The following is a 25,384-nucleotide window of genomic DNA, read 5'->3' as shown; positions in this document are numbered from 1 at the left end:
TAGACTAAAGACCCAGGTAAACAATGAATTAATCTTTTCTGTTTCTTATAGCATTATAGTTTTGTATTGTTTGTAATGTGATAAACGTTTGCATAAGTAGTAGATGTGTTAGGAAAGTAACATGTAACATTTTAATTATATTTTGCTAAAATGAACGATATGACTCGAAAAAAGATTTGTTCATTTTGCTGAACGAGACTCAAAGGTCTGAGTCAGTAAAATGATCCGAACTTCCCCTCACTATTAGAAATGTGTCGGAGTTACATCCGCCTTGCTCTGATGTCATGCTGACGTGAGCCAAAAAACTTGGCGGCGAGGCGATTTGGCCGAAATCCGCAGGTGAGCACAGTTGCTTCCTCCGATTGCGTTTATGAAAAGCACGATGGGAAACGACTTGCTGACGACACAGCTTAAATGCTCAGTGGGCAAGAATGTCAGCTGATATATTTTTTCTTAAGTGTCCCATTAATAAATCCATTAACCAAAGTAGACTATTTTTTGTGATTTATATGTGGAAATCCTCATAACCACCTTCATGTAAAAGCAGTGGAAATTCAATTGCACCCATTTCATCTGCGATAAACAGCGCTTTACAAACTTTACAAAATAAGATGGTATACAGTTTACATTCAAAAACATTGTTTTTTAAAAGGGGCTAAGACAAGATAATACAAACCAATCAACAAAGACAAAAAGAAAGGGGAAAAAAGTCTAAATTTTCAGTCCATCCATATGAATAAATACAAAACAAGAAATATAATTTATATTATCGAATAAGTCTAACAAAATTACAGCTTTTTATTATTTGCTTTTGACAGCGTTTTTAAATATTGTCCCAAATAATTCTTATACTACAAACAGGGTGATTAAAAAAATTACATTTGGGAATAAAATTCTTAGCTAACAAATGTAAGTTATTAATAAATAAAAACGTTGACCTCCTTTTTCACAGTTTCCATATCTAATTTTATATAAACGACATGTTAAATTTAACCACAATTATTGCACTCCAGAAATGAAATAAAAATATGCTCTTAAAGAAAACATGCTCTGTGTTTTCTGGAAATGACTTCTACCAGAAAGACTCGGGAGGCAAGAATGTTTGACAATGTACATTTATTAAACAACTGATCAGCAACAAGGTGCGAATATGGTAAAATATATAGTTCTTTGGCGTAGGCCCTGTCTATAGCTTGCATCCAGAGGGTCAATAATTCCTGCACTTCCTGCCTGAAGATGAAGGCAAGGGCGCAGCCAACCCCTAAGAATTGTCGAGGATTTGCCTCTGGAGCAGGGCCTGCCCCCCAAAGAATTGAAGGAAGAAATGTCTACCCACCGGTTGAAGTTTCTTGATGTTCCTGAATTGTTAGTAAGACATCAATCGTAAAATCCACCGAGCCGTGAGTGAAGCTTGTAATATTGTCATACTCTAGTGAACCTTCATTGTGTGGAAGACATTTGTGGTTGGGAGGCTGTGAGGGAGCGAAGAGCCATACGGGGTGGTATGGTTACTAGAGGACAATTCTGAATCTCAGGTGAGGATTGTAACTATGGAAGGCCTCGATAGGCCACAATAGAGGTGGGCGGAATGGCCAAAAATCTATTTCACGGAATGAGTCATTTTATTTCACAGTAACTATATATTTCATGAAACAATCTCCCATTATAATTCTATATTTTATACCTCATTTTTCTTAGATTGATTTAACTAATTTAATTATTACAGTTCATTTAAATGCTCACCGTAGTTAAAATGTAGGTAAGTTATGAAAATGTACTAAAGATATCAAATTAAGTTCTGATAATCAGATGTATTATTTATTCATATTTATCTTCTGGCTATATCATATGTATACAGTAGGAAGATAGACAACATATATAACAATAAAGTATGAATATGCACAAACAATGAGAGTACAGTATATGACTAAACTGGTGTTCATGGGGTCTGTACTGTAGGTCTTCATCGCTCTTCACTCTCTATTAGATGAGCACTTTTAGTGTGTTGCGACTCTCTGTCTTTAGGTTTGTTTATTCTCGGGCTTGTTTTTGCACTGCGAGTCTCTGTGACTCCTCACGCGTCTCCCAAAACTGGAGGTAGAAGTGCGTCACATCAAAGCGCTCGCGAGCATCATCGCGCATTTCAACGCAAGTTTCATCTTGGCTCGCCTGAAGTTAAACTATTAACGCAGGGAAATGTAAAACGTTTCATAAGTGTCCCTCGCTTGTTTTTTTACAAACTAAGAATATCGGAAACAGGTAAGGTTAACGTACTTGCTTTCATTGCTTTCCCTTCCTGGCGGAATCGGCGCTATGCTCGTGCAACGAAATATGTTTCTAACAGAGATAAATGCACTGCACAACCGTGAATTCTCTGGCCAAGAAGCTTAAAACACTGACCAGCTCAACGTTGTAACGTAAAAATGGCCTAAGACTAAATTAAGTCAAACAGTGCATCTTGCTACAAATCTGCAATCATAATTAAACACCACAGTTAAATAACAGGGAAGCATGACCGATTTTTCCTCCGATCGAACAACATGCCACGCTGACCAAGTGACCATTAACTCAACGGCCGCCAGGAAGGGAAAGCAATGAAAGCAAGTACGTTAACCTTACCTGTTTCCGATATTCTTAGTTGGTAAAAAACAAGCGAGAGACTCTTATGAAACGTTTTACATTTCCCTGCGCCGCTCAGCTGTTCCGATGTAAACATGCGCTATACGCGAGACCATTGTGATCGCGTCTTATGCACGCTTCAAATCAAATCGAAATTGGTGGTAGCTTTAACGAACAAACGCTGCATATGAAGTTGGTTCATGTTAAAGCACTTCGAACCTTTTAACATGAACTCAGATGCGCTTTGAGAGCTTTTCAACACGGCTGTTGAATGAAACGCCCGCCATGTACTATATGAGGTTTGAGTGACGACGTATATTAAACGAACCAGAAATAACTGAATCCCGAAAAATAAATCTGAGGAAAGCAAGTGGCTATATGAGCAGAAAGGATCGCAGCGGAGTAAGCCTCGCATGATTTAGCAAATAGCAGTGTATCACAGATAGCATCTGTAACGTCCTTAAATCACGACTGAACAGAGCGCATGAATGTCTTCTGCTTCAACTGCGACCGCGAACAGAGGGTAAGTGGCGATCTTATATACCCCAAGTGTTAGATGATGATTGGTTAGGTCTATACGTAGTAAGTGACGTAGTCGAGTCTTCCCGGCAGAACTTGCGCTGAAGCTTACATTACAGAATTTACACAAAATATAAACTCTCCAGCAGGATAAATATCACATACAATTTTTAAATGAATTTTTTTGGGATAATAAATTCTAAAATATCTAAATTCTTTCTTACAGACTTGACATGGCTGAGAGTTTGTCTAACATAAGTTTTAGAACATTTCTCACTTTTAAACTCAGTTGGCCCAAGAAAAATGCGATAATAAACGCGAACGCGATCTATTCCATTGCTGACGTTTCCGGTCGACTCGCCAGCGCGATTTGGTAAGTGTCCGTATTTCCTGCCTAAACTTGTACTACAGTTTGTTGTCATCACTGTAAGAGTGCAGATGTGATTTTCGAGCCACAGCACGTCAGCTACTGAAGATCTAATGGTCTATTGGTGAAAGCGCTAGCATTAACCAATGCTAAAGAATAAACGTAACACTGTGGATAAATTATTTTTGTTTTATTTGTACAGATTTTAATGTAAATAAAAATAACGTAATTATATAAATGTATACCTAGACATTTCTGCACTGTACATATTTGTTTCTGTACGTAACATGTGCTTGTGCAGTCCATATCTTTGTTCTTAGTGTATTTTTTTGTCTGTAGCTAAAATTTCGTTGTATCCAGCTGTGACATGACAATAAAGACATTCTATTATCAAAATGTGATCCATTAATGTAAGCTTTTATATAATAACTGATACAGAGAAATTTTCAGGTAAAATGCAAATACAAAAACTATTAAATACGTCAAACAAATGCTTAAGATTTAAATAAGGTTTTATATTGGAATATTGTAAAGGAAAATATTTAAAATGAATGGTCTATATGAAATTCACACAATACACAGTACAAATGCTCAGTACTATTTCAAAAGATGTCCCTGTTCTTCTCTTCTAACCATTTCTCATATTTCGTGTGGTTAACAGTACGACTTTGTCTGTGATCCTTGGAAAACTACACAAAATGTAAACAATAAATTGAAGCTTAAGGGTCAAAGCGATCCTTTGGTGCGGACGCTCCTAAACTTTGTGTCTTCTCTGACTTCATCATAATTCTGAAACATGTCGTCCTCTCGCTGATCTCCTCGGTCATCTGATTCTTACTGGGAGCTGAGAAAATACATAGCTTAGTATTAATGATTTGAAAATCACACTCGTTACATAACAATGGGAGGTAAGTGAGAACGTTAACATTTATTAAAAAAACAGCAAAATTTAAGTTACTGTCATCAACTTAAGGTGAATTATGTAACACAACAAATTAAAAACCGATTCAGTATTTTAAAAATATTTATACCTTTTAAAAGCCAAGCGATGTCTGTTTCTACAGCAAACCTGCATATCAGAGCCATGACAGATGTAAATAAATGTGTCTTACCCGGAAATGTGTTATTGATATTTGTTCAGATTCATACAGATTTGTTGTTTAAAGGTAAAGGTATTTAAGTGCTGAAAATCGTTGATAAACTCGGTGTAAAGATGATGTCATCCAGCCTTTACGTTACGTGCTAGATGCTAATAGCAATAGCATCCAAGCTGTCCATGTATTTTTAAACGTATAGTTTAAAGCACTTCCCCATTTTACTAGACACGGGGGCAGCTGACAGTCTCACAATGCTAACAAACATCGTTTATTGTAATCCGGCGAACTTTATGTAAGCAGCGAGTGCAAATATACATCTTCAACTCTGTCGTGTTCACAGCCCTAGGTAGAGATGAATGGCTTCCGGTGGTAGCGAATGTTTTCTCGCACCCTGAGCGTAAACACGGAAGTGACCGTGAATTGAGTTTTGTTGTCTGACAGGAGCACAGTAGTACTAGGAATCTGGCAATGAAAGCTCACGGTAGGTGCGTATTTAAGCATTTATGGTTAATTATAATGGTGAAACACTTGAGTGACTCAATGATGTAAATGTGCATTGTAATGTGTAGTAGGCTAATAGATGTTTTGATATGCGTAAAAACATTGCAATTTCTTTTGGTGCTATTGAAATCCCTTTCCCCACTTTACTTGTAATAAATTGTCACCTTGGAAATATAAGGTTCTAGCTTAATTCTGAGCAGTTTTGAGATACTGAGCCCCAAGTTTTTACATTTCATGTAGCAAAAATAATATGGGGAACCAGTAAAGAGCCTCTAAAATTGGTGTTTACATCGGGCTCCTATGTTTAGGTTCAGATTCAGATTTCACTTTAATTGCAATGAATAGGTCCTCTTTCCCATTAAAGTTAAAACATATTTTAATATAAACATCAGAGCTAGATAAAAATAATTTTAGAGGATGTCAGAATGTCAGATGGCACTGAAAGGCTTTTGCTTCTGAACTCTTAAGTCTCTTTCAAACTTTCATAATGTAAATAGGTTGTCACAGAAAAAGTGTGAATAACTCAATTTTGACAAAAACGTCTGCCGAAAAATACTCTTATATGTAATAGAATATGTAATAGAATTGTTGTCATCTTTAAACAGTAGTGCTGGTGTAATTGTTGAACCAGATCATATCGTCAGTATCATTGAGAACAGCATATTGAACATAAGACTAGAAGTCCAGCTGTAGTTATATCCACAGTTCAGCTGTAATTATATCCAAACAGTTGTTCACTTACAGTCAGTCGTGTTGTTAAGCTCCACTGCTGGCACTGGCATTAGAGGTGAAAAGAAAGAGCACAATTTGGAAGAATGCCCAGCATCAGAAACCTAGAGGCCACAGCAACATTGGCTGTTGAGGAGGTGAGCCCCTTTCTCATCTGCTTTTGGCCAATGATGAGAGAGGTTAGAAAAGCAGCCCATAGTGAAGAACTGACAGATCTATCAGTGTGACCAGATGTTTGACCCCAAACGCAACGTCAGGTGCGTGTGTGTCCTTGCGTTAGTTTGAAGTTGTAGATGCATAAAATTTCATAACGGGTGCCGTTACCATACAAGGCTGTAAATGTACTTAGATAAATGTACTTACATATTCAAACTCCCTATTTTGTCTAACGGGCTTTGCGTTCTAACACACACTCCTGGGAACCGAAGGACATGTTTCTCAATGGCATGCAAATCGTGACTATCAGCATAAAAACGAGGCACATTTGGGTCACCTGCTCCGTAGGTCCTCAGTTATCTATCAGACCACACTGCTCTGCAGAGCACTGGTAGGTTACTCGCAAGAACGGCATGTTTTACTGACTCGACACAGTTTGTTGTTAAAGGACAAAGGCAGCTTAAAGTGGCTGTCTGAAGCGTGAAGAGGTATTATAAAGAAGCGGCCTTTGTGCACAAGAGAGTATTGAGTAGGAGCTGAATTCTGCAGGTCCGCTTGCCTGGTGGTGTCACAAATCACATGGTCATTTATCAAAACAAGAATATTTTGAATTTGATGGTGCATAAGTCATATAAACAAATCTTTTGTGGCTTTTTCGTCTTTATTGGAGCATTGCAGTTAGTACTTTTTTGTTTTAAAATAAGAACTGAGCAAGCATAAGGGAATATACAAATGCACCACTTGTTGCATGTATTCTCCGTTTATATACACATTTAAAGGGGTAGTTCACCCAAAAACCAAAATTCTGTCATAATGTACTCACCTATTTGACATATTAAACCCGTATGATTTTCTTTATTCTGCAAACAAACAAGATATTTTGAACAATGTTGGTAATCAAAAACCTTTGGTCCCTATTGACTTCTATTGAATGGACACCAAATCAATGCAAGTCAGTTGGGACCAACGGTTTTCGCTTACCAACATTGTTCAAAGTATATTTTTATGTGATCTGCAGAAGTCCCACAAGTTTGAAATGACAAGAGGGTGAGTAAATGATGACAGAATTTTCATTTTTGGGTGAGCTATCCCTTTAAGAGCAGCATTCCGTCTATGTGTGTTACCACGCCAAGAGGGCTACATCAGAAAATACCACCGGCACTCTGACTTGTGGCTTTGGCATCTGTTCTCTCTCTTTCTCTCATACCCATAAGGCTGGACCCAAGCCACTCGACCTGACGAGAGCAAGCCATTAAGTCACCTCCCTCAGAGAGACCGGCTGACAGGAACCATGCTTAGGCCAAGGTTCCGACAAAAGGGAGGAGAGAACAGATGATGCCTTGCAGTCAGAAGTCGCTTCACTCTGCCTTAAGCACATAGACCACTTTGCAAGACGTAAATGCTATTCCAGAAGCACTTCCGGTTTCAGTTATTTGTTTTATTAATGTTATTTTTTTAAATCTTACATATATAATTAAAGTTGAAACATTTTTGTTTAACATTTAAAAGTGGTTATAAATATTCAGTTGGTTGTACTTTGTTGAAACGTTGTTGCGTAGTGAAACTGGAAGTTCTTCTGGACCATTGATACACCAGCGTTGGTTAAGTCATTTGAAGTGGTCTATAGCAAACAGGGCAACTTGGCAAGCTGTAATTTTATTTGCTACGTATTGTCAGATATATGTGTGAAATTAAACTGTGTAATTAGGATTTGTACAACTGTCAAGACTAATACAACTGTCACTGTGGCAGAGAGGGTCCAGTTGGCCAAACACCCCATCTCAAAACCCAGTCACGAATAAAAATAAATCAAATTTATGCAATTTATGTCGGTCATCCCACTGAGGTCAAAAGATACGGAAATACGTAAAAAAAATCACATCCCTGAGTAATTATTTTTTAAATGACTATTAGAATCTGTTTTGTCTAGCGGATCTATTGACACATAAAACACTAATTTTCGCCACCTGCCAAAATAGTTACTGAACAAATCCATGCAGTGCCGTCGCAATGGTGGTGCGACAGCTGCAGCTTTCATCTGGTGTCTGTATAATAAGTTTGAGTGCTCTTTAACATTTCTTATGAAGGTATTAAAAAAAAGTGTGGCTCAGAGGTATGGGAAGTGGCACTGAAGCCTGACTTGTTTGAATGTTCTGACTTTTTTTTTTCGTGTTACAGGAGACCTGCACTGGCCCTTGATCAAGAGGTCTGAGGCCAGGGTGTTGACCTGCAGGCGAATGGTGGTAAAGATTGGAGGAGGAGCAGCAGCCTGTCGGAAGCCAAGGAGGTGTTGCAGCACCAAGAGGTGGACACTGGTGGAGCAGCACCTGTGAGGAGGTAAGTGAAGTCAATAGGTGTGTTCGACTTCATGCGGCATCGCAAGAACCGAAAGGCAGATGACATTACATTACGCAAGAGAGTTTTTTAAAATACTCTTGTGGTTCTGAGGTGTCATTTGCTGATCGGTTCAAGCGGCGCCGCATGAAGACTTCAGGGGGGTAGGTTGGTTTAAAAAAAACTTTTGGAACAAAAAAAATTTTTTTAGGAAAATATTGGGACCTGCAGCATAACCCCCTGTTTACAGGTTCTGGAATCTCGGGGAGGAGACACTCTCCGGTGCTTCCCCCTTTGTGCAGGTACCCTTTTAAGGCCTCTCTCCGTACTTCACAGGGGTCACCGACCCTGCGTGTTACGGCTGTCATGTGCTGGTCAGCCACCTGGCCTTGAACCCTGAACCTTCTGGTTGAGGGACAGTGCTCATACCCTCTGAGCCACTGTGACCTGCACACTTGTGGCAGTTCCCCTAGCGTGTTCGTCTTTCGTTTTACTAAATATTCCTAAAGAACCTTAAATGTTAGGGGTTCGAACCAGAACTTTCATGTTCTTCGCACGAAAGCTCTACCACAAAGCCACAGCAGCAGTGTCATGTCAGTGTTATTTTTTGGTAACAACCCCTGTTTAATATTGCTAAAAAAAACTTAAAGGCTAGAGGGTTCAATTCACGAAAGTTCTACCACCAAGCGACTGCGGCAGTGGCACGTCAACGTTATTTTTTGGTAACAATCCCTTGTTTAATAATTCTAAAGAACCTTAAATGTTAGGGGTTCGAACCAGAACTTTCATGTTCAACGCACGAAAGAACAGATTGTATGTACACTTGTGCAAATGGATAATTTAGTAAGTAGAGGTAGTGTTATATACATGTATACATAAGTGTAGATATAATAAGGCACTATAGTGCACACTATAGGAGTATTGAATGTGAATATGCTCTTAAGGAGCAGTTATCTGTTTAAGGAGATTCCTGGGAACAAGCTGCTTCTGTGTCTGGAAGTCCTTTGTGCTCTAAAGCCGCCAGACCACAGATCAAAACGAGTTTGTAGTTGTGGAGTCAATGATGATTTTTCTTGCCCTGTTTTTCACTCTGGAATCGTACAGGTCCTGAAGTGTGGGCAGAGGAGCACCAATAATCTTCTCAGCACTACGAACTGTCCGTTGTAGTCTTCATAGGTCTGATTTGGTGGCCGAGCCATACCAAACAGTAATTGAAGTGCACAGAACAGATTCGATGACCACTGAGTAGAACTGGGTCAGTAGCTCCTGTGATAGGTTGAACTTCCTCAATTGACGGAGGAAGTATAACTCTGCTGGGCCTTCTTTACAATGGAGTCTATTGGTCCCTTAGGTCCTGAGAGATGGTGGAGCCCAGGAACCTGAATGACTCCACAGTATCCACAGTGCTGTCCAGGATGGTGAGGGGAGGAAGTGATGGAGGGTTCCTTCTAAATCCACTATCATCTCCATGTCTTGAATGCATTCAGCTCTAGGTTGTTTTGACTACACCAGGCAGCCAGCTGAGCAACCTCCTTTCTGTAAGCAGATTCATCACCGTCTTGAATAAGGCCAATGACTGTGTGTCATCTGCAAACTTCAGGAGTTTGACAGAAGGGTCTGTAGAGGTGCATTCGTTTGTGTAGAGTGAAAATAGCAGTGGAGAAAGAACACATCCTTGAGGAGCTCCGGTGCTGATGGTACATGTGCTGGATTTAAATTTTCCCAACCTCACTAGCTGCTGCCTGTTCGACAGGAAGTTAATAATCCACTGACAGGTAGAGGTTGGCACAGAGAGCTGGGTAAACTTGGGCAGGAGGAGGTCTGGGATTATGGTGTTGAAGGCCGAGTGAAGTCTACAAACAGGATCCTGACGTAGTCCCTGGTCTGTCTAGGTGTTGTAGGATGTAATGCAGTCCCATGTTTACTGCATCGTCCACAGACCTGTTTGCTCGGTAAGCAAACTGGAGGGGATCAAGAAAGTGTCTGGTGAGTCCTTCAAGTGAGGCCAGTACAAGGGATTGTACAAATAAAATAAAGTTACCGTCACTGCCAGTGCGGTTCTGGTATAGCTTGTGCGTTGATACGCGTGAAGTTCTGTCGAACCCTAATTGAGTTATTAGATTTTAACAGGTTGTACAAAAATAAGTTGAGTGCCATCGCGAGTGGCTGGTGGTAGACATTCGAGTAATGCCTTCAGACTTAAGTTTTTCGACAATATACAGCGGTTGTTACCAAAAACATTCACCGACTCCCAGCCGCGTGCTATGTTAGACTTCGCGGTTGAACTTAAAATTCTGGTTCTCGAACCCCAACATAAGTTCTTTAGAATTCATTAACAAGGATGTTACCAAAAAATAACGTTGACTGCACTGCCGCAGTGCTTAGGTAGTAGAATTTCGTGAATTGAACCCTCAAGCCTTAAGTTTTTTTAGCATTATTAAACAGGTTTACCAAAAAATCAACACCGTCATGACCACTCCGCTTGCTTAGTGGTAGAGCTTTCTTGCATTAACAGTGCAAGAGTCTGTCGAACCCCTAACATTAGTTCTTAGAATATTAAGCAAGATTGTACCAAAAAATAACGTTGACGTGCCACGCCGCAGTGCTTGTATGGTAGACTTTCGTGTCTCGAACCTAACATTTAATTTTTTTTGCAATATAAACAGGCGGTTGTTAACAAAAAATAACACCGACTACAATGCCGCTGTGCGTAGTGGAGAGCTTTCTCGCTTGAACATGAAAGTTCTGTCACCCCTAACATTTGAGGTCTTTAGACATCATTAAAAAGGATTTACCAAAAAATAACGATGAATCCCATCCCAGGCTATAGTAAACTTTCGATTCTCACAACCCTAAGCATAATTCTTTTTCAGTAATATAAACAGTTTACCAAAACATAAACACCGACCAATACAATTCCTGCGGCTTAGTAGTAAGCTTCGTCCCGAACATGAAATTCTCGACTCGCAACTCCCTTCAAACATTAATTCTTAAATTATAAACAAGCCATTTATCAAAAAATCACCTTAGTGCCACTGCCCGGTGCTCGCTAGAACGTTCCCGTGAATAAACCGTCAACCATTAAGTTTTTCGAATATAACATAAGGGTTTACCAAAAAACAACACTACATGACACTCCCTGCTTAAGTGGTAACTTCGTGCTTGAACATAAATTCTGTTCGAATCCCCTAACCATTAACTCTTAGAACATTGAACAAGGGATTGTTACCAAAAAAATAACATCGATGTTATAGAACTTTGAACATGAAATTCTTGTTTGACCCTCAACATTTAAGTTCTTTAGCAATATTAAACAATGGATTGTTACCAAATATACAACACCTGAACCCATTGAACAAGTGGCTTAGCGGTAGAACTCTCGTGCATTGAACAGTAGAAAGTTTGGTTCGAACTCCCTACACTTTAAGGTTCTTAAGAATCATTAAACAAGGGCATTGTTACCAAAAAATAACGTGTGCCACTGCACGTGGCTTGGTGGTAGAACTTTCGTGATTTGAACCCTTAAGCATTTAAGTTTTTTTTTAGCATTATTAAACAGGGATTGTTACCAAAAATAACACACCATGACACTTGCCCTGTGGCTTAGCTGGTAGAGACTTTCGTGCATTGACGATGAAAGTTTTGATTCGAACACCCTAACATTTTAAGGTTCTTTCGGAATTATTAAGCAAGGCGGATTGTGTACCAAAAAAATAACGTCTGATGTTCCACTGGCCGTCAGTCGCTTGTGATGGTAGAGCTATCGTGATTGAACCCTCTAGCACTTTAAGGTTTTAGCTTTGGCAATATTAAACAGGGTCTGTTAACCAAAAATAACACCGACATGACCAGTGTGGCGATAGTGGTAGAGACTTTCGTGCTCAGAACATGAATAGTCTGGGTTCGAACCCCCTAACATTTGAGAGTTCTTTAAGAATTATTANAATATGTTTATTCTACTATATACTACCCTGTACAATGTCTCTTATATGTTATTATCCCCCATTTTCTGTAAAATAGTCTTTATTTTATATATGCACAATTTAGAATCTTTTAGACTGTAAATCGTATTATATTGTATTGTCATTGTGTTGAATGTCTGTACTAGAAGCTTCCAACACCAAAGAAAATTCCTTGTGTGTGCAAGCACACTTGGCAATAAAGCTCTTCTAATTCTGATTTAATAATTCTAAAGAACCTCAAATGTTAGGGGTTCGAACCAGAACTTTCATGTTCAACGCACGAAAGCTCTACCACTACGCCACAGCGGCATGTCGGTGTTATTTTTTGTTAACAACCCCTGTTTAATATTGCTAAAAAAACTTAAAATGCTTGAGGGTTCAATTCACGAAAGCTCTACCATCAAGCCACTGCGGCAGTGGCTCGTCAACGTTATTTTTTGGTAACAATCCCTTGCTTAATAATTCTAAAGAACCTTAAATGTTAGGGGTTCGAATCAGACTTTCACGTTCAATGCACAAAAGCTCTACCACTAAGCCACAGCGGCAGTGTCATGACGGTGTTATTTTTTGGTAACAACCCCTGTTTAATATTGCTAAAAAAAACTTAAATGCTTGAGGGTTCAATTCACGAAAGTTCTACTACCAAGCCACTGCGGCAGTGGCACATCAACGTTATTTTTTGGTAACAATCCCTTGTTTAATGATTCTAAAGAACCTTAAATGTTAGGGGTTCGAACCAGAACTTTTATGTTCAACGCACGAAAGCTCTACCACTAAGCCATTGTCACGTCAGTGTTATACTTTGGTAACAATCCCTTGTTTAATAATTCTAAAGAACCTTAAATGTTACGGGATAGAACCAGAACTTTCATGTTCAATGCAAAAGAGTACTACCACAAAGCCAATACAGCTGTGACACATCACTGTTTAATGTTGCTAAAAAAAAACGAAATGCTTTGGGGTTCAACTACAAATTTCAAGTTCTAAGCAGAAGAGTTCCACCACTGACCTACTGCGGCAGTGATGTGCTTCTGTTGTTTTTGGTAACAATACCATGTTTAATATTCCTAAAGCAGCGTAAATGTTACAGGGTTCGAACCAGAACTTTCATATACAATGCATAAGAGTTCTACCACTAAGCTACTGTGGCAGTGGTGTATCATTGTTGTTTTTGGTAACAATCCCTTGTTTAACATTGCTAAATAAACTTAAATGCTTTGGGTTCAAACTACAAGTTCCCTTTCTGTCGGTCTCTCTATGTTGTGTCGAACTGACAGATTGGGTTTCGTCTTGAGAACCTATCATCTTATGAGTATTTTGAAAAGGCTAATGAAAATTGGCGAGTGAAATTTGCATGCCGGACTCCTCCCCAGATGTAAAGGGAAGCAGGCGTGCTCATTCATTCACCATTTATTCTTCAGAGCCTGTGCATCTGATGAGCGACACAGCGATCTTCAGTGATCAATATTCTGCTGGAATTTACGACGTGGTGCAGCGGACGGTCCCTTCCAGCAGTGACTCTCCCCTGGGCGTCTCGGCAGTTCCAGAGGTGTTCGAGCAAATTTCCTTTTCTAAAAGAGCTAATTTCTCCAGCGTGGCTTGTCCCGCTGTTCTCATGGGTGCAACACACTCATCGAGGAGGGGGACGGACACGATGTCTGCTTCCAGTACGCTGGTGCAGATGTTGTGGATACGTTGATAATTCAGACGTTGCATCACGGGTGGCTGTGTTCCCACGGGACTCAGCCACCACCAGTTCCGTGACGGCAGGACTATGGCCCTGCCATCCGCTATGGCAAGCAGCTAGGGTGATATGAGGATCACTGTGAGCGTTAATCCTCCAGCCACTGGCTCACGGACCGTTAGCACCTCGTCTCACTCGTTTGACCGTCTCCCAGGAGATGGTCCTACCGTCTTGTTCCTCAACCACGTATTCGGAAACGGTGCGTGATAATGATGAGATGTCCCTTACAGCATCGGGGATGACGTACTGCCATCCGACTCCCGCGATTCCTCGGAGCGCCCTCCCTCGGGGGGTCGAGCCCAGGAAGAAGCAGACGTCGAGATGTCAGCCATGCTTTCCCGGGCCCGTGAGCGTTGGGGTGCAGTGCCCGCACTGCCTCTCCCGGCGCTCGCGGCTGGATACATGGCCTCGGGCTTGATGGCCTCATGGCCGCGCCCGCCCCCAGGGCTGTGTTTACCGGAAGTGCATATGGAACTTAGTAAGACCTGGAACCCCCCTCTCCGGCACGTTCACGTCTAACAAGTTCTGTCACCCTCTCTTCCCTCGAGGGTGAGGCAGCTTGAGGATACGTCGAGGTCCTCCAGGTGGAGCGTGCCGCCGTGGTGCAGCGAACGGAGGCAAGGATGCTCCCGTGCTTCGGGCCAGGGTCACCACCCCTCTGGCAAGCGATCGTGCTCGAGATGTTCAACAGGTTCTGCAGCCCGTACTTCATCGTCCCCAAAGAAGGGGGTTGCTAGATCTGCGTACCCTGAACAGGCACCTACGCAAGCTGCCATTCAGGATGCTCACGCAGAAGCGCATCCTGGCATCTACCAGACGTCAAGATTGGTTCATGGCAATCGACCTGAAGGGCGCTTACTGTCATGTCTCGCTTTCGGGCGGGCATATCAGTACAGAGTCCTCCCTTTCGGTCTGTCCCCACGAGTCTTCATGAAGACCGTGGAAGTCGCCCTCACTCCCCTCGTGGAGAGAGGTGTGCGGGTACTAACTATCTCGACGACTGGCTCATCTGGGCACACTCGTGAGATCTGTTGTGTACACACAGGGATCTGGTGCTCCTGCACCTAGATCGGTTGGGACCTCAGGTCAACCGAGAAAAGAGCAAGCTCTCCCCTGTGCAGAGCATCCTCTTTCTCGGTAGGGAACTCGACTCTGTCTCCATGACAGCGTGACTGACTCAGAGCACGCTCAGTCAGTGTTGAACTGCCTGAAACACTTCAGGCAGTCAGCGGTCCCCTTGAAACTTTCAGAGGCTCCTGGGCATATGGCTTCCTCGGTGGGGGTGGTCCCCCTTGGGTCGATGCACATGCGACCGCTCCAACACTGGCTACAGAGACGGGTTCCCTGGAGAGCGTGGCACACCGGCAGCAGGCGTATGGTCATCACGCCTTTCTGCCGACGCACCCTGACCCCCTGTTCTTCAATGACCTTCTTGAGGACAGGGTCCCCCTAGGGCAGGGGCAAGGCACGTCGTGGTGACGACGGTTGCCTCCCTGCAGGGTTGGGCTGCCGTGTGCAACGGGCACGCAGTGTCGGGGCGGTGGACGGGCCCCCGCCTGCGTTGGCGCCTCTCTGGCAGGCATCTGCAGAGCTGGGGGTTGGGCTACGCCCAACACTTTCACGAGGTTCTAATACCTACGCGTGGAACCGGTGTCAGCCCGCGTCCTGCAGGGCAACTTGTAGGACCGGCAGCCGGTAGGGCGTACGCCTGCGAAAGCCCTTCCCCCCTTCCTTAGGTGGGTCAGCGGCTATTTCCGCCTCCCTTCTTTCCCCACTGGGTAAAGAACAGGCATTCCATCCATCACTCAGCACCTTCCTGGGGGCAGGCTGAGCAGAGCAGCCCTGCCCCCCTAGGCCTGGGAACAGTTGATCCATCTGCATAGCTCTAACCGGACCTAGTGCTCCAGACGTGGTAATCCCCCCCGTGGGCGGTTCCGTCTGATGTATCCTCATGAATGGTTCCCACCTCGGCAACGCATGACCTCCCTAGGTGGACTTCCACCTTGCGGTTAACTCCTTTAGCCGCACATTTTCCCATGAGTTCTCCCCTGATGGTGAGACCATGTGGTGTCTCCACTAATTCCTCCCTACGGCAGGTAGTGGTCTTTTCCCCCAAGGGGGAATAATGCTTACCCAGTGGCCGTTACGGTGCCGGGCGGCTTCTCGCTGTTAGAGAATTAAGGACTCCGCCCGTGACGGCCGGTGGCAGGGGCTTCCCACCTTTTCAAAAAAGCTCTGGGACCCCCTACCTCTCCACTGGACGGTTACAATTTCGCACTAGCGCTCATGTCTGACTCGCCCAGGCCAGTCAGCGTCGCTCCGCTAGAGATTGTGACGCGGCTCAGCGCTGTGGCGTTTTCCATAGGAACCCCAATCTGTCGGTTCGACACAACGTCGAGAGACTGACAGAAAGGGAACGTCTTGGTTACATATGTAACCTCAGTTCCCTGATGGAGGGAACGAGACGTTGTGTCCTTTATGCCACAACGCTGGCCGCCTGCCGCAGCAGTCGGGGGATGCTCTCAGGCTCTTCAGACCAAATGGTGAATGAATGAGCACGCCGGCTTCCCTTTATACCCGGACATCCGGGGAGGAGTCCGGCATGCAAATTTCATTCGCCAATTTTCATTGGCCTTTTCAAAATACTCAGAAGATGATAGGATCTCAAGACAAACCCCAATCTGTCGGTTCGACACAACGTCTCATTCCCTCCATCAGGGAACTAAGGTTACATACGTAACCAAGACGTTTCACATTCTAAGCAAGAGAATTCTACCACTAAGCCACTGCAGCGGTGACGTGCTTCTGTAGTTCAAGGATCGGCACTGGAGTTGTTCCAAATCTGTATAAATTTCTTTGTTCTGATGGACACAGAGAAAGATATTTGGAAGAATGCTTATAACCAGACAGATTTTTCCCCCATGGTAGGAAAAAATTACTTATCTTTTTTTTTTTGTTCTGTTGAACACAAAAGAAGACATTTTGAAGAATGTAGGACAGCCTCTAGGTCTTGTGTAACACAATGGTAGCATTTTGTACAAAAAGAGGTTTGTAAAATGTACTTTTAAGTAGGCATCGGTATGTAAAGGTTTTAATCAACCAACCTACCACTAAATATGTAGTAATGCACAGCAGTATGTCAGTACAGAGATAATGCACATGCCGGAGTTAAGGAAGGGCACAGCAATGGTAAGTCAGAACGGCCCTTGTGGGGTTTAAAACCATTGTGCAAGGTGTTACGTGTAAACGTATACTTTTATTTGTTATTGTTATAGTTGAATACATGGTTGTGTATATTGTTTTGTTGTTTCCCTGTTCTTTCTCCTGTTACTCCTGTCAGGCTGGAGAGAGAGAGAGAGGGCACTGATGCTGGCACCACCTGCAACTGATTTGCAGAGAGCTACAACCTGCTTAAGTCAACACAGAGCTGCAGAGAGAGGAAAGCTTGCCTTCCTAAGCGTGTTGCCTGCCTCTTGTTTTGTTATTGTGAAGCTCTGGTTGAGAAAAAAAAGAGTCTGTTAAATTCCTCAATTGTAATGGCTGGTTGTAGCCTATTGTGAACTCACTGTTGTCTTACGTATCATACAAATGACTTATTTTACCCTGGAAGCTCTAGGGAGGTGGGTGCCTGCCTGTTTGTTTCTTTCTGTAACCTGTTTTCTCTTGTTTATCTCTAGTTAGGGAGTGTACATTGTTCTTGATTTGTTTTCTTTTGTTAGTTTAGAAGATTATCTAGTTAGTGGGTTACTTTTTGTTTATTATTATTTTGGCCTTCTCCCCCTCCTGAACTTCTGCTTGCTTTCTCATTTTGTTTTGAATATGTTTTCTTTTAGTTACTTATTTGATCTATAATGAAAGTACCAAAAAAACTGTTAATAAACCTTTAAGAAATCATATGTTGTGTTTGTCGTCTAAGGCAGGCTCTAGCTAAATTTCTTTTATTATTTCATTAAGTTACCATTATCTCATCTCCTAGACTACCATTAACACTCAAGAATGTAAAAAAGGCAGGACTGGTGGGAGACACTTTGGCATTGAGCCATGGGTGTATATAACTATAAGTTCCAGCACATAAATCAGCAAGTGATCTGTGGCAAAATCTAGAGTCTGGACAAGATTATATATTACTCTAGGAAAAGTATGATAAATTACTCTAGAAAAGTCTAGATTCTAGAAAAATCTAGAGTACATAAAGTCTACTAAAATATCTAGAACTTTTCTAGATTCTGGACTATTCTAGAATACGGCATCGCATTCAGGCTCTTGAATTTTCGTCCAGGCTCTAGATTCTTTCTAGAATCTGGACTTTTCTAGAATACATCAGTGGCTCTGATCGCATTTTTACTTTGGCGGTTGCAACGCTTGGATTTCTGTAAACTTAAGCCAACACTCCTGATGCAAATTCAACAGGCCCTTAGAAAACAAGGCAATAAAATAATAAAAACACTTTTACTGCTAACACAAACAAACACATTATGGGTAACAAAAAATTACACTTGCTCAGATTTCCCCTGAGTATCCCACAACAACTTTTATTTTCAAACAACACTCCGATTTACAACAAACAGTGGATGTCACGTATGATTTGTCACATTTCCTTAATTTACAAGCACCGAAAACGCAATTACATTGATTTCAAAAGTGCTGAATAGACTGCTTGCGTTTCTTCTGTGACACTTGCCTGTCCTACTGTGCTACATCCTGGACGCCTGACTGCATCGAAAGCACCGGTTTGGAAAAATTACAGTCCACAGCCATTAAAACGACATGCATTAAAAGGACATGCATTAATGCTGTGCCACAAAGGCCTGCATTAATTTGGGAGTTGGTTTTAAAGCCCCCACAAGAAACACTAGTCACAGCTTTTACAAATCCCTAATCGAACCTGGGCCTTATGCAAAACTGTTAAAAACTGTGGCACGTCACTAAGGATGTGCCTTTTTCAGATGTATTTTCAGAAATATTAAGGCGTCTGTTCAAATGCATGGGCTCAGAAAAATGCATAGGCTCTCTTAAAAAAGATGAATATACCAGGAAGGGTTGGGTTAATGTGGGTCATAGGCTACTTGCATTCAATTACGATATCAGCAAGAAAGTATGATTGTCTCAGCAAGCCATTGTTGTTCAAGGCATGAAACCTACTCGCAAGACAGGTGATTTTCAAAAACCTCATAACCTAGATGGTTTAAAGTGCCTCAAAGTCCAGAAAAACTTTTCCTCCATTGCTCTTAAGAGCATTAAAAAGATTGTTAAATTTTTTTCCAGACACTGTACGAGGAATTCCTTCAGGCCCTGCCTCCTTCCACTTTCATTAACATGTAGAGGATGCCGATGCTGTCGATGGTGACGAAAGTGCTGAAGTCAGGTGACACGTGGATTTTCTTCAGATTGGCTCCCATTGTGTAGAACGTCTGCAGTGCCTCTCCTGTGTCCACGCTCCACCACTGCAAAAGCAAAACGCACAGTAAGCTATAGAGTCTTTCGTTCTTGTGTCATTATATTTTAAAGGATTACTGTTGGACAAATCTGACACAGCCAAATAATATGACACCATATAATGCTGCAAAGTGTGGAAACTAACATCTGGCCCATCTGCCACACACCAATCTAATTGGCTCATCGCACGCACGCACGCACACACACGGTGGATTCAAGCGGTTTGGCAGGTCAATGGCAAGAAATTTACTACTAGTTCTGTTAAAGGTCCTGTGTGTAGATGCACTACAGTGGCTGACACGGGGCTAAGATGTCGTCGCATTTTTGCTGAAGGGGATAACATATTTCTACTGTGGTAGGCTATATGAGACCAGTTTATATGTTGTTCCAATTGCTTCCATTGTTTACCTCATTTGTAAGTCGCTTTGGATAAAGGTGTCTGCTAAATGACTAAATGTAAGTCTTAGTGCTATTTTCCAATGTTTCTTGTTTAAACTTTGGTAGAGACTGCCTCATCATTATTAATTACATCATTAATTACTTCCATCAATATGTGTTGTTTGCATCACTTTCCTAAAAGGACACTGAAAATGAACTGTGAGTGGTCGATTTTGAGATGGTCCCACAAGCAATTGCTTCAGTAGACCACTTCGGAAGACATAAACAACGCTGGTTCAGGAGAACTTCCTGTTTCCGTTTTAACACTGCACAAATGTTTCGACATACTACAACCAACTACAACCAACAGAACACTTAAAGTCACCATGAAATCAAACAGTGTTTTACACAGAGTTGCAGTGATTATTATAAATGATTTATCCGTGGACACCGTTATTTTTTCAAAATTCATTTGCACTTGAAATCTTTAATCAAAAACATTAAGCTCCTCTCCTCCTCTCAACAACAACTCTTCACCACATGACGTCAGCAACAAAAAAGAGGTAGGACTATACTCACTGTCCAATGTCCAGGCATTTTTAGCCCTCCCCTCCAGGCCCAACTTACGACAAACCAATCACAAAGGGAAGGGCAAAATAAAGCACCGCCCTACAGTTATTCTAATTTCAGAAGCCGTTTCACACGGCTATATGTCACGATACGGAAAAGAAGTCAATCGCAACTTCCGTCTCATGGTGACTTTAAAACAGATTCAAAATGTTAAACAAATGCCTTTAAAGGTTACAAGTGTAAAGAAAATTCTGAAGGGAATTTTGTCATCATTCACTCACCCCCAAGTTGTTGAATGGAACATAAAAACGAAATACTGTTAAAACCATGTTAAATGAGTTTTTATACTCTAGGGCTAGATCAGCTCAGTAGCACAACTGTTGTAACTTCGGCACGCTGAAAAAATGAGGCCACCGCGCAGCTACCGGCCGTCAGTGACGATGACAACAGATGCCTTAAACCACAGAGCTTGTTTTTACAGCCTCCACAAGCATGCACACAAACTCGGCCCCCCCGACGGACTCATTAATCACGCAGCCCTATGACTGAATTATTGCGTCTCATTTGCATCTAACAGGCTCGTTCCGCCGAACTTACGGCTTCACGTGAAAATCTTACCACCGACACAAAGCCAGCTGCTCTCTGAACATCTAGAGAGAGACACGAGATTGCTGTGTGCCGTACAGCAGATTTCTTCGCTTATACTTTCTCTTGGAAATGTTTTTTTGCTTTCCTGATGCCCTGACTTCCGAGCAAAAATAGTCTGTTTTCGTCCCGAAAAAAAAAACAAAGTAATAACAATGAGAGGTCAGCACAAAAGGGTAAGAGCTACCTCTGCCCCCCCCCACACACACATACACAAAACCCCACTCCATCATAACATAGCCATTCATTCATGCCCACACAGATGGTGCTGGAGACATTGAATTATTTGTTATGAGATCATGTCCTGCTGCGTGTGAGGCTCGTATGGTGATAGAGACGCAGCCAGACGATTATTTCAGCCCGGCTATACTTCAGTTCTCAACAGTGAAACCTATTTGAAAATGATGTCATCAACTGCTGTTATGCCATCATAGTTCTAATAACAAAAATTGTATTGTGCAAATTACATTTAAGACCATAATTAAACAAATTATTTATTATATATAAAAAACTATCCAAATTTACAGTGAATGGATAATTACGCAAAATGTCATGAGTGCCATTATTGTTTATACACACTTCTGGGCAATTATACTTTAATATGACTGACATACATCTACAAACAAGAAAACTTACATTAGACTAAAAAATGTTGGGTTATTTTCAGCCCTGGGTCAAAAAAGGACAAACCCAACTGTTGGGTTGTAAATTAACCTATGCTGCGTTGTTTAAAGCCGTTGTTCAGTCAAATATGAACGAATTCTGGTTTGATTTAGGTGGTTTGTGTGCCTTTTGACCCAATGAAAGAAACCCAGCATTTTTTTTTTTTTTTTTTTTAGAGTATTTGTACATGGTATATAATAAAAATGGTTACGTGCCTATCCAATCACAAGGTATTCAGATTTGAATAAGATTAAGTTCCTCTAAGGGGTCTTCTAAGACATCAAATCCCATCTAAATCACGCACATTCAAAAGACTTACCGATGTTGTGTACACAATCTAATTCAAAATACAAAGTATGACTGTGAATCATCTTCCTAACCTCCTCAGGGAAAACAGTCCCGTCTGAATACAGCTAAAAAATGATTCAGTCTTCCATCTGGCTGAACAGGAGGAAAAGAAGTCGCCCCGTGCCATAGAAAGAAACTTGGTGCCTAAAGTATCAGAGCATATGGCGAATGAGATAGCGTGATGCATTCAAACGGATGCTTTGGCGCAGGTGCGTCTGTTTCGATGAAATAAAGAGGGATAAAATGCAATGGCATCCGCATTTTTCTGTGTCAGAGCCCCTCATCATCAACATAATGGCAACAGAACAAACAAGACAGCAGATGGAAGAGCCATTTTCTGTCCTGTAAACATTTCCAAACGCAGGGTATATACGTGCAAACTTATTTATATACTACGTCAAAACGGAGCAGGAGAATGGACGAGACCTGCTTTAATTATTCACCAGACTAAGGCCACATCTGGCTTTCTCCACGCCTGTTTTATATTATCCTCCCTTGGCCTCTGAGAGAGTGGACATATCACAAAACATATTTTCTGCCGCACATGCTAATAGTACATGAACAAAGAACATTTACAGACTGTAAATCTTTTTTAATGCTCATTAAAGATGAGTAATTATATTTATAAAACGTTTTAATGTGCAGTAACTTTTGTGATTGACATTTTTGGGGCAGGGCTACATGTAATAAAGGGAAAGTTCACCCAAAATTAAAAATCTGTCATCATTTACTCACCCACAGATCGTTCCAAACCTGTATAAATGTCTTTGTTCTGATGAACACAAAGGAAGATATTTGAAAGAATGTCAGTAACCAAACAGATCTCATCACCCATTTGCTGCCATTGTAGGGAAAATAACTACTACGGGAGTCAATGGGGGATGAGATCTGTTTGGTTACTGACATTCTTTCAAATATCTTCCTTTGTGTTTAGCAAAACAAAGAAATGTATAAAGGTTTGGATCAACCTAAGTGTGAGTAAATGATGACAGAATTTTCATTTTTGGGTGAACTATCCATTAAGCTGTTCAGCAGATGACACCACAAGCAAGATATGGAGGCGCTTGACCTTCCAGTCTATTCTTCTTATCATCTCCAAATGCGTGATTGTGTAACGCAATCAAGAATAAAGGCCGCAAAGTTCCTCCGAGTTGACAGACACTATAATTATGTTTGTGTGGTCCATATAAATCAAGTGATGAAAATAAACAGACGTGAGAGAAAGGCGGGGTGGATGAAAGTGGAACGGTTAGAGGAGTAGAGCGAAAAGGGAGGGGAGAGGACCAGACCGTGATGTCTCAAGAAAATGAGGGTAGAAAGAGAAGGAGAACTTGATTAAGTCTGGTGAGAGATAAAACTTGTGTTGGATTAATGATAAGAGAGGAAAAAAGGGAGATACGTATTCCAGTAAGAAGAATTTTAACATTCAAGTCAATGAGAAAGAGGACATCTCCTCCAGAGGTGTGACATCTTCACACACAAAGGCACATAAAAAGTGAGAGGGGTCAGAGGTCAGCTGTCATCCTCTGACCCAGCAGGCAGATGTGGATTTGAGTGACATGCCCAAGAGCACTATGGCTACATCAACCCTGCACCAGCTTGTTCGCTCTGGTTCCACGCCTGGGGTGGCCAGACAACATCATCAGCCCACTTTCTGACGCACAGCAGATTTTCTCTAAGGTCAACAGCAATCAAAAAGCATATTTTGCATCCAAAGACTGACATGTCTGAGTAAAACAGGAGAATAAAAAATGACTGTGCTGTCCAACTGACTTGACACTGTAGTGATTGTGATAATTATATTGCTTGAGTATTACAAACAGTTCACCCAAAAACAAAAAAAACAGTTATTATTTGACCTTCATGTTGATCAAAACCTGTATTTGCCCCTTTCATCCATCAACATAAAAGACGATATTTTGAGAAATGTCTCTGTGGTTTTGAATGCATGCAATGGGGACTAACGTTGTTCGGTTACCAACGTTCTTCAAAAAAGCTTCTTTTGTGCTCAGCAGAAGAAGGTCAGGCATACACGTGCGCGAAGACATGAGGAAAATTATGAACATTTTCATTTCTGGGTGAACTGTCCCTTGAAGTGCAAGTAGTATTAATGCAAGTATTAACTTCAACAGTTCAATTAGCATAAACCCTTTAACATTGAAACAGTGTCACCGAGAAGTCTAGATTAGAGCAGTGGTTCTCAAACTGGGGGGTCCCAAGATGGATCCAGGGGGCCAGAGATTTTGTGGCATTATATGAAATTTAGAAATGTATCATAAATTTTATGCAATCAAACATCAGAGAAATAAGACCACCAACCAAAAGTACTGTTGTTCCAGCATTGTATAACCGAATTAATTAAAATTCTAAGTTTAAGATTATACGTTTTTATTTGGGGGGCCGCAAAGCGATGCTTTCTACACAAAGGGGGCCTTACAATGAAAACGTTTGAGAACCACTGGATTAGAGTACAAACACTATACTGGTCCGATTTAGCAAGAACACCAAGGCAAAGATACTGCATCATAAGCTAAGAAGGGAGGAAAATGTTTGCATTAAAATCGGACATAAGATCTTTAATATTCCTACACCACAGAGAGAACAAAAAGATAAGGGTGAAAAGTGAGAAGATTCCTGAAGAAACATCTGGGTCTCGAAGTTACATCATCTAGTGTGGCATCTGCCATCATTAATGCTTAGCAATGGACGTACATATTACACACACCTCGGTTTGCTTTAAAGCCACTATGCATGCATATACAGAGAGCACATAAACCAGTTGTATCTTCACATCAAACTGAAAACACATTTTCCGCCGCGCTCGCTGTCTCTCTGTGATGGAATGAACTTTCAACCTACATCCGAACACAATGTTCAAAACACAGCTTCAGTTACTCTTTCCCCACCACTTAATTCACATTCTTGCATTTCACTGAGCAAAACACGTTCTCTACAACACTTTACCGTGAACTCCCGTTCAAGCATCGTACTCTCCCAGTGCTCAAGTTAAACCTGGTACGATAGCACAGCCTGTACGGCTTCTCATTTTGATTAACAGCTTCTGCTTGTACTCTCGTTCCTAAGCAAGGAGATGGGAAATATTTAGAGTAACCAAGAAATCAATCAATCCATCCGTCCCGATCATTCCCATCATATTTATTTCTCATCTGCTTTAATTTATGCAGAATGGATTTAGAGATGCGAGTCCCTGGAGAGGATTTTAACATGTGCTTCGCCGCTCTGCACTGTCACTGCGTCTCCAAAAATCGAATGTAATATAATATTTGCGATTTATATGTTTCTTGCCGGTAGTTTA

The 25,384-nt window shown here is 41.5% G+C and overlaps 2 protein-coding genes across 2 annotated transcripts in view; one reads left to right on the top strand and one right to left on the bottom strand.

Moving 5' to 3' along the window:
• The window catches only part of anks1b (ankyrin repeat and sterile alpha motif domain containing 1B), a 164,681-nt gene extending 146,792 nt beyond the window's left edge, over positions 1 to 17,889 (top strand). Inside the window, exons 26-27 of the mRNA XM_057324674.1 lie at positions 8,167 to 8,325; positions 17,369 to 17,889. Coding sequence (XP_057180657.1) covers positions 8,167 to 8,200 — 34 coding nt within the window. The 3' untranslated portion in view covers positions 8,201 to 8,325; positions 17,369 to 17,889. The remainder of the gene's footprint in view (positions 1 to 8,166; positions 8,326 to 17,368) is intronic.
• A 639-nt stretch (positions 17,890 to 18,528) lies between these two features.
• The window catches only part of apaf1 (apoptotic peptidase activating factor 1), a 31,332-nt gene continuing 24,476 nt past the window's right edge, over positions 18,529 to 25,384 (bottom strand). Inside the window, exon 27 of the mRNA XM_057324112.1 lies at positions 18,529 to 19,472. Within this exon, the coding sequence (XP_057180095.1) occupies positions 19,314 to 19,472 (159 nt within the window). The 3' untranslated portion in view covers positions 18,529 to 19,313. The remainder of the gene's footprint in view (positions 19,473 to 25,384) is intronic.

This window comes from Triplophysa rosa, linkage group LG24, assembly GCF_024868665.1.
Source record: "Triplophysa rosa linkage group LG24, Trosa_1v2, whole genome shotgun sequence".
In the NCBI taxonomy this organism is placed as follows: Eukaryota; Metazoa; Chordata; class Actinopteri; order Cypriniformes; family Nemacheilidae; genus Triplophysa; species Triplophysa rosa.
Note: the sequence above shows the minus strand (reverse complement) of the source record. Positions and strands in the feature narration are given on the sequence as shown.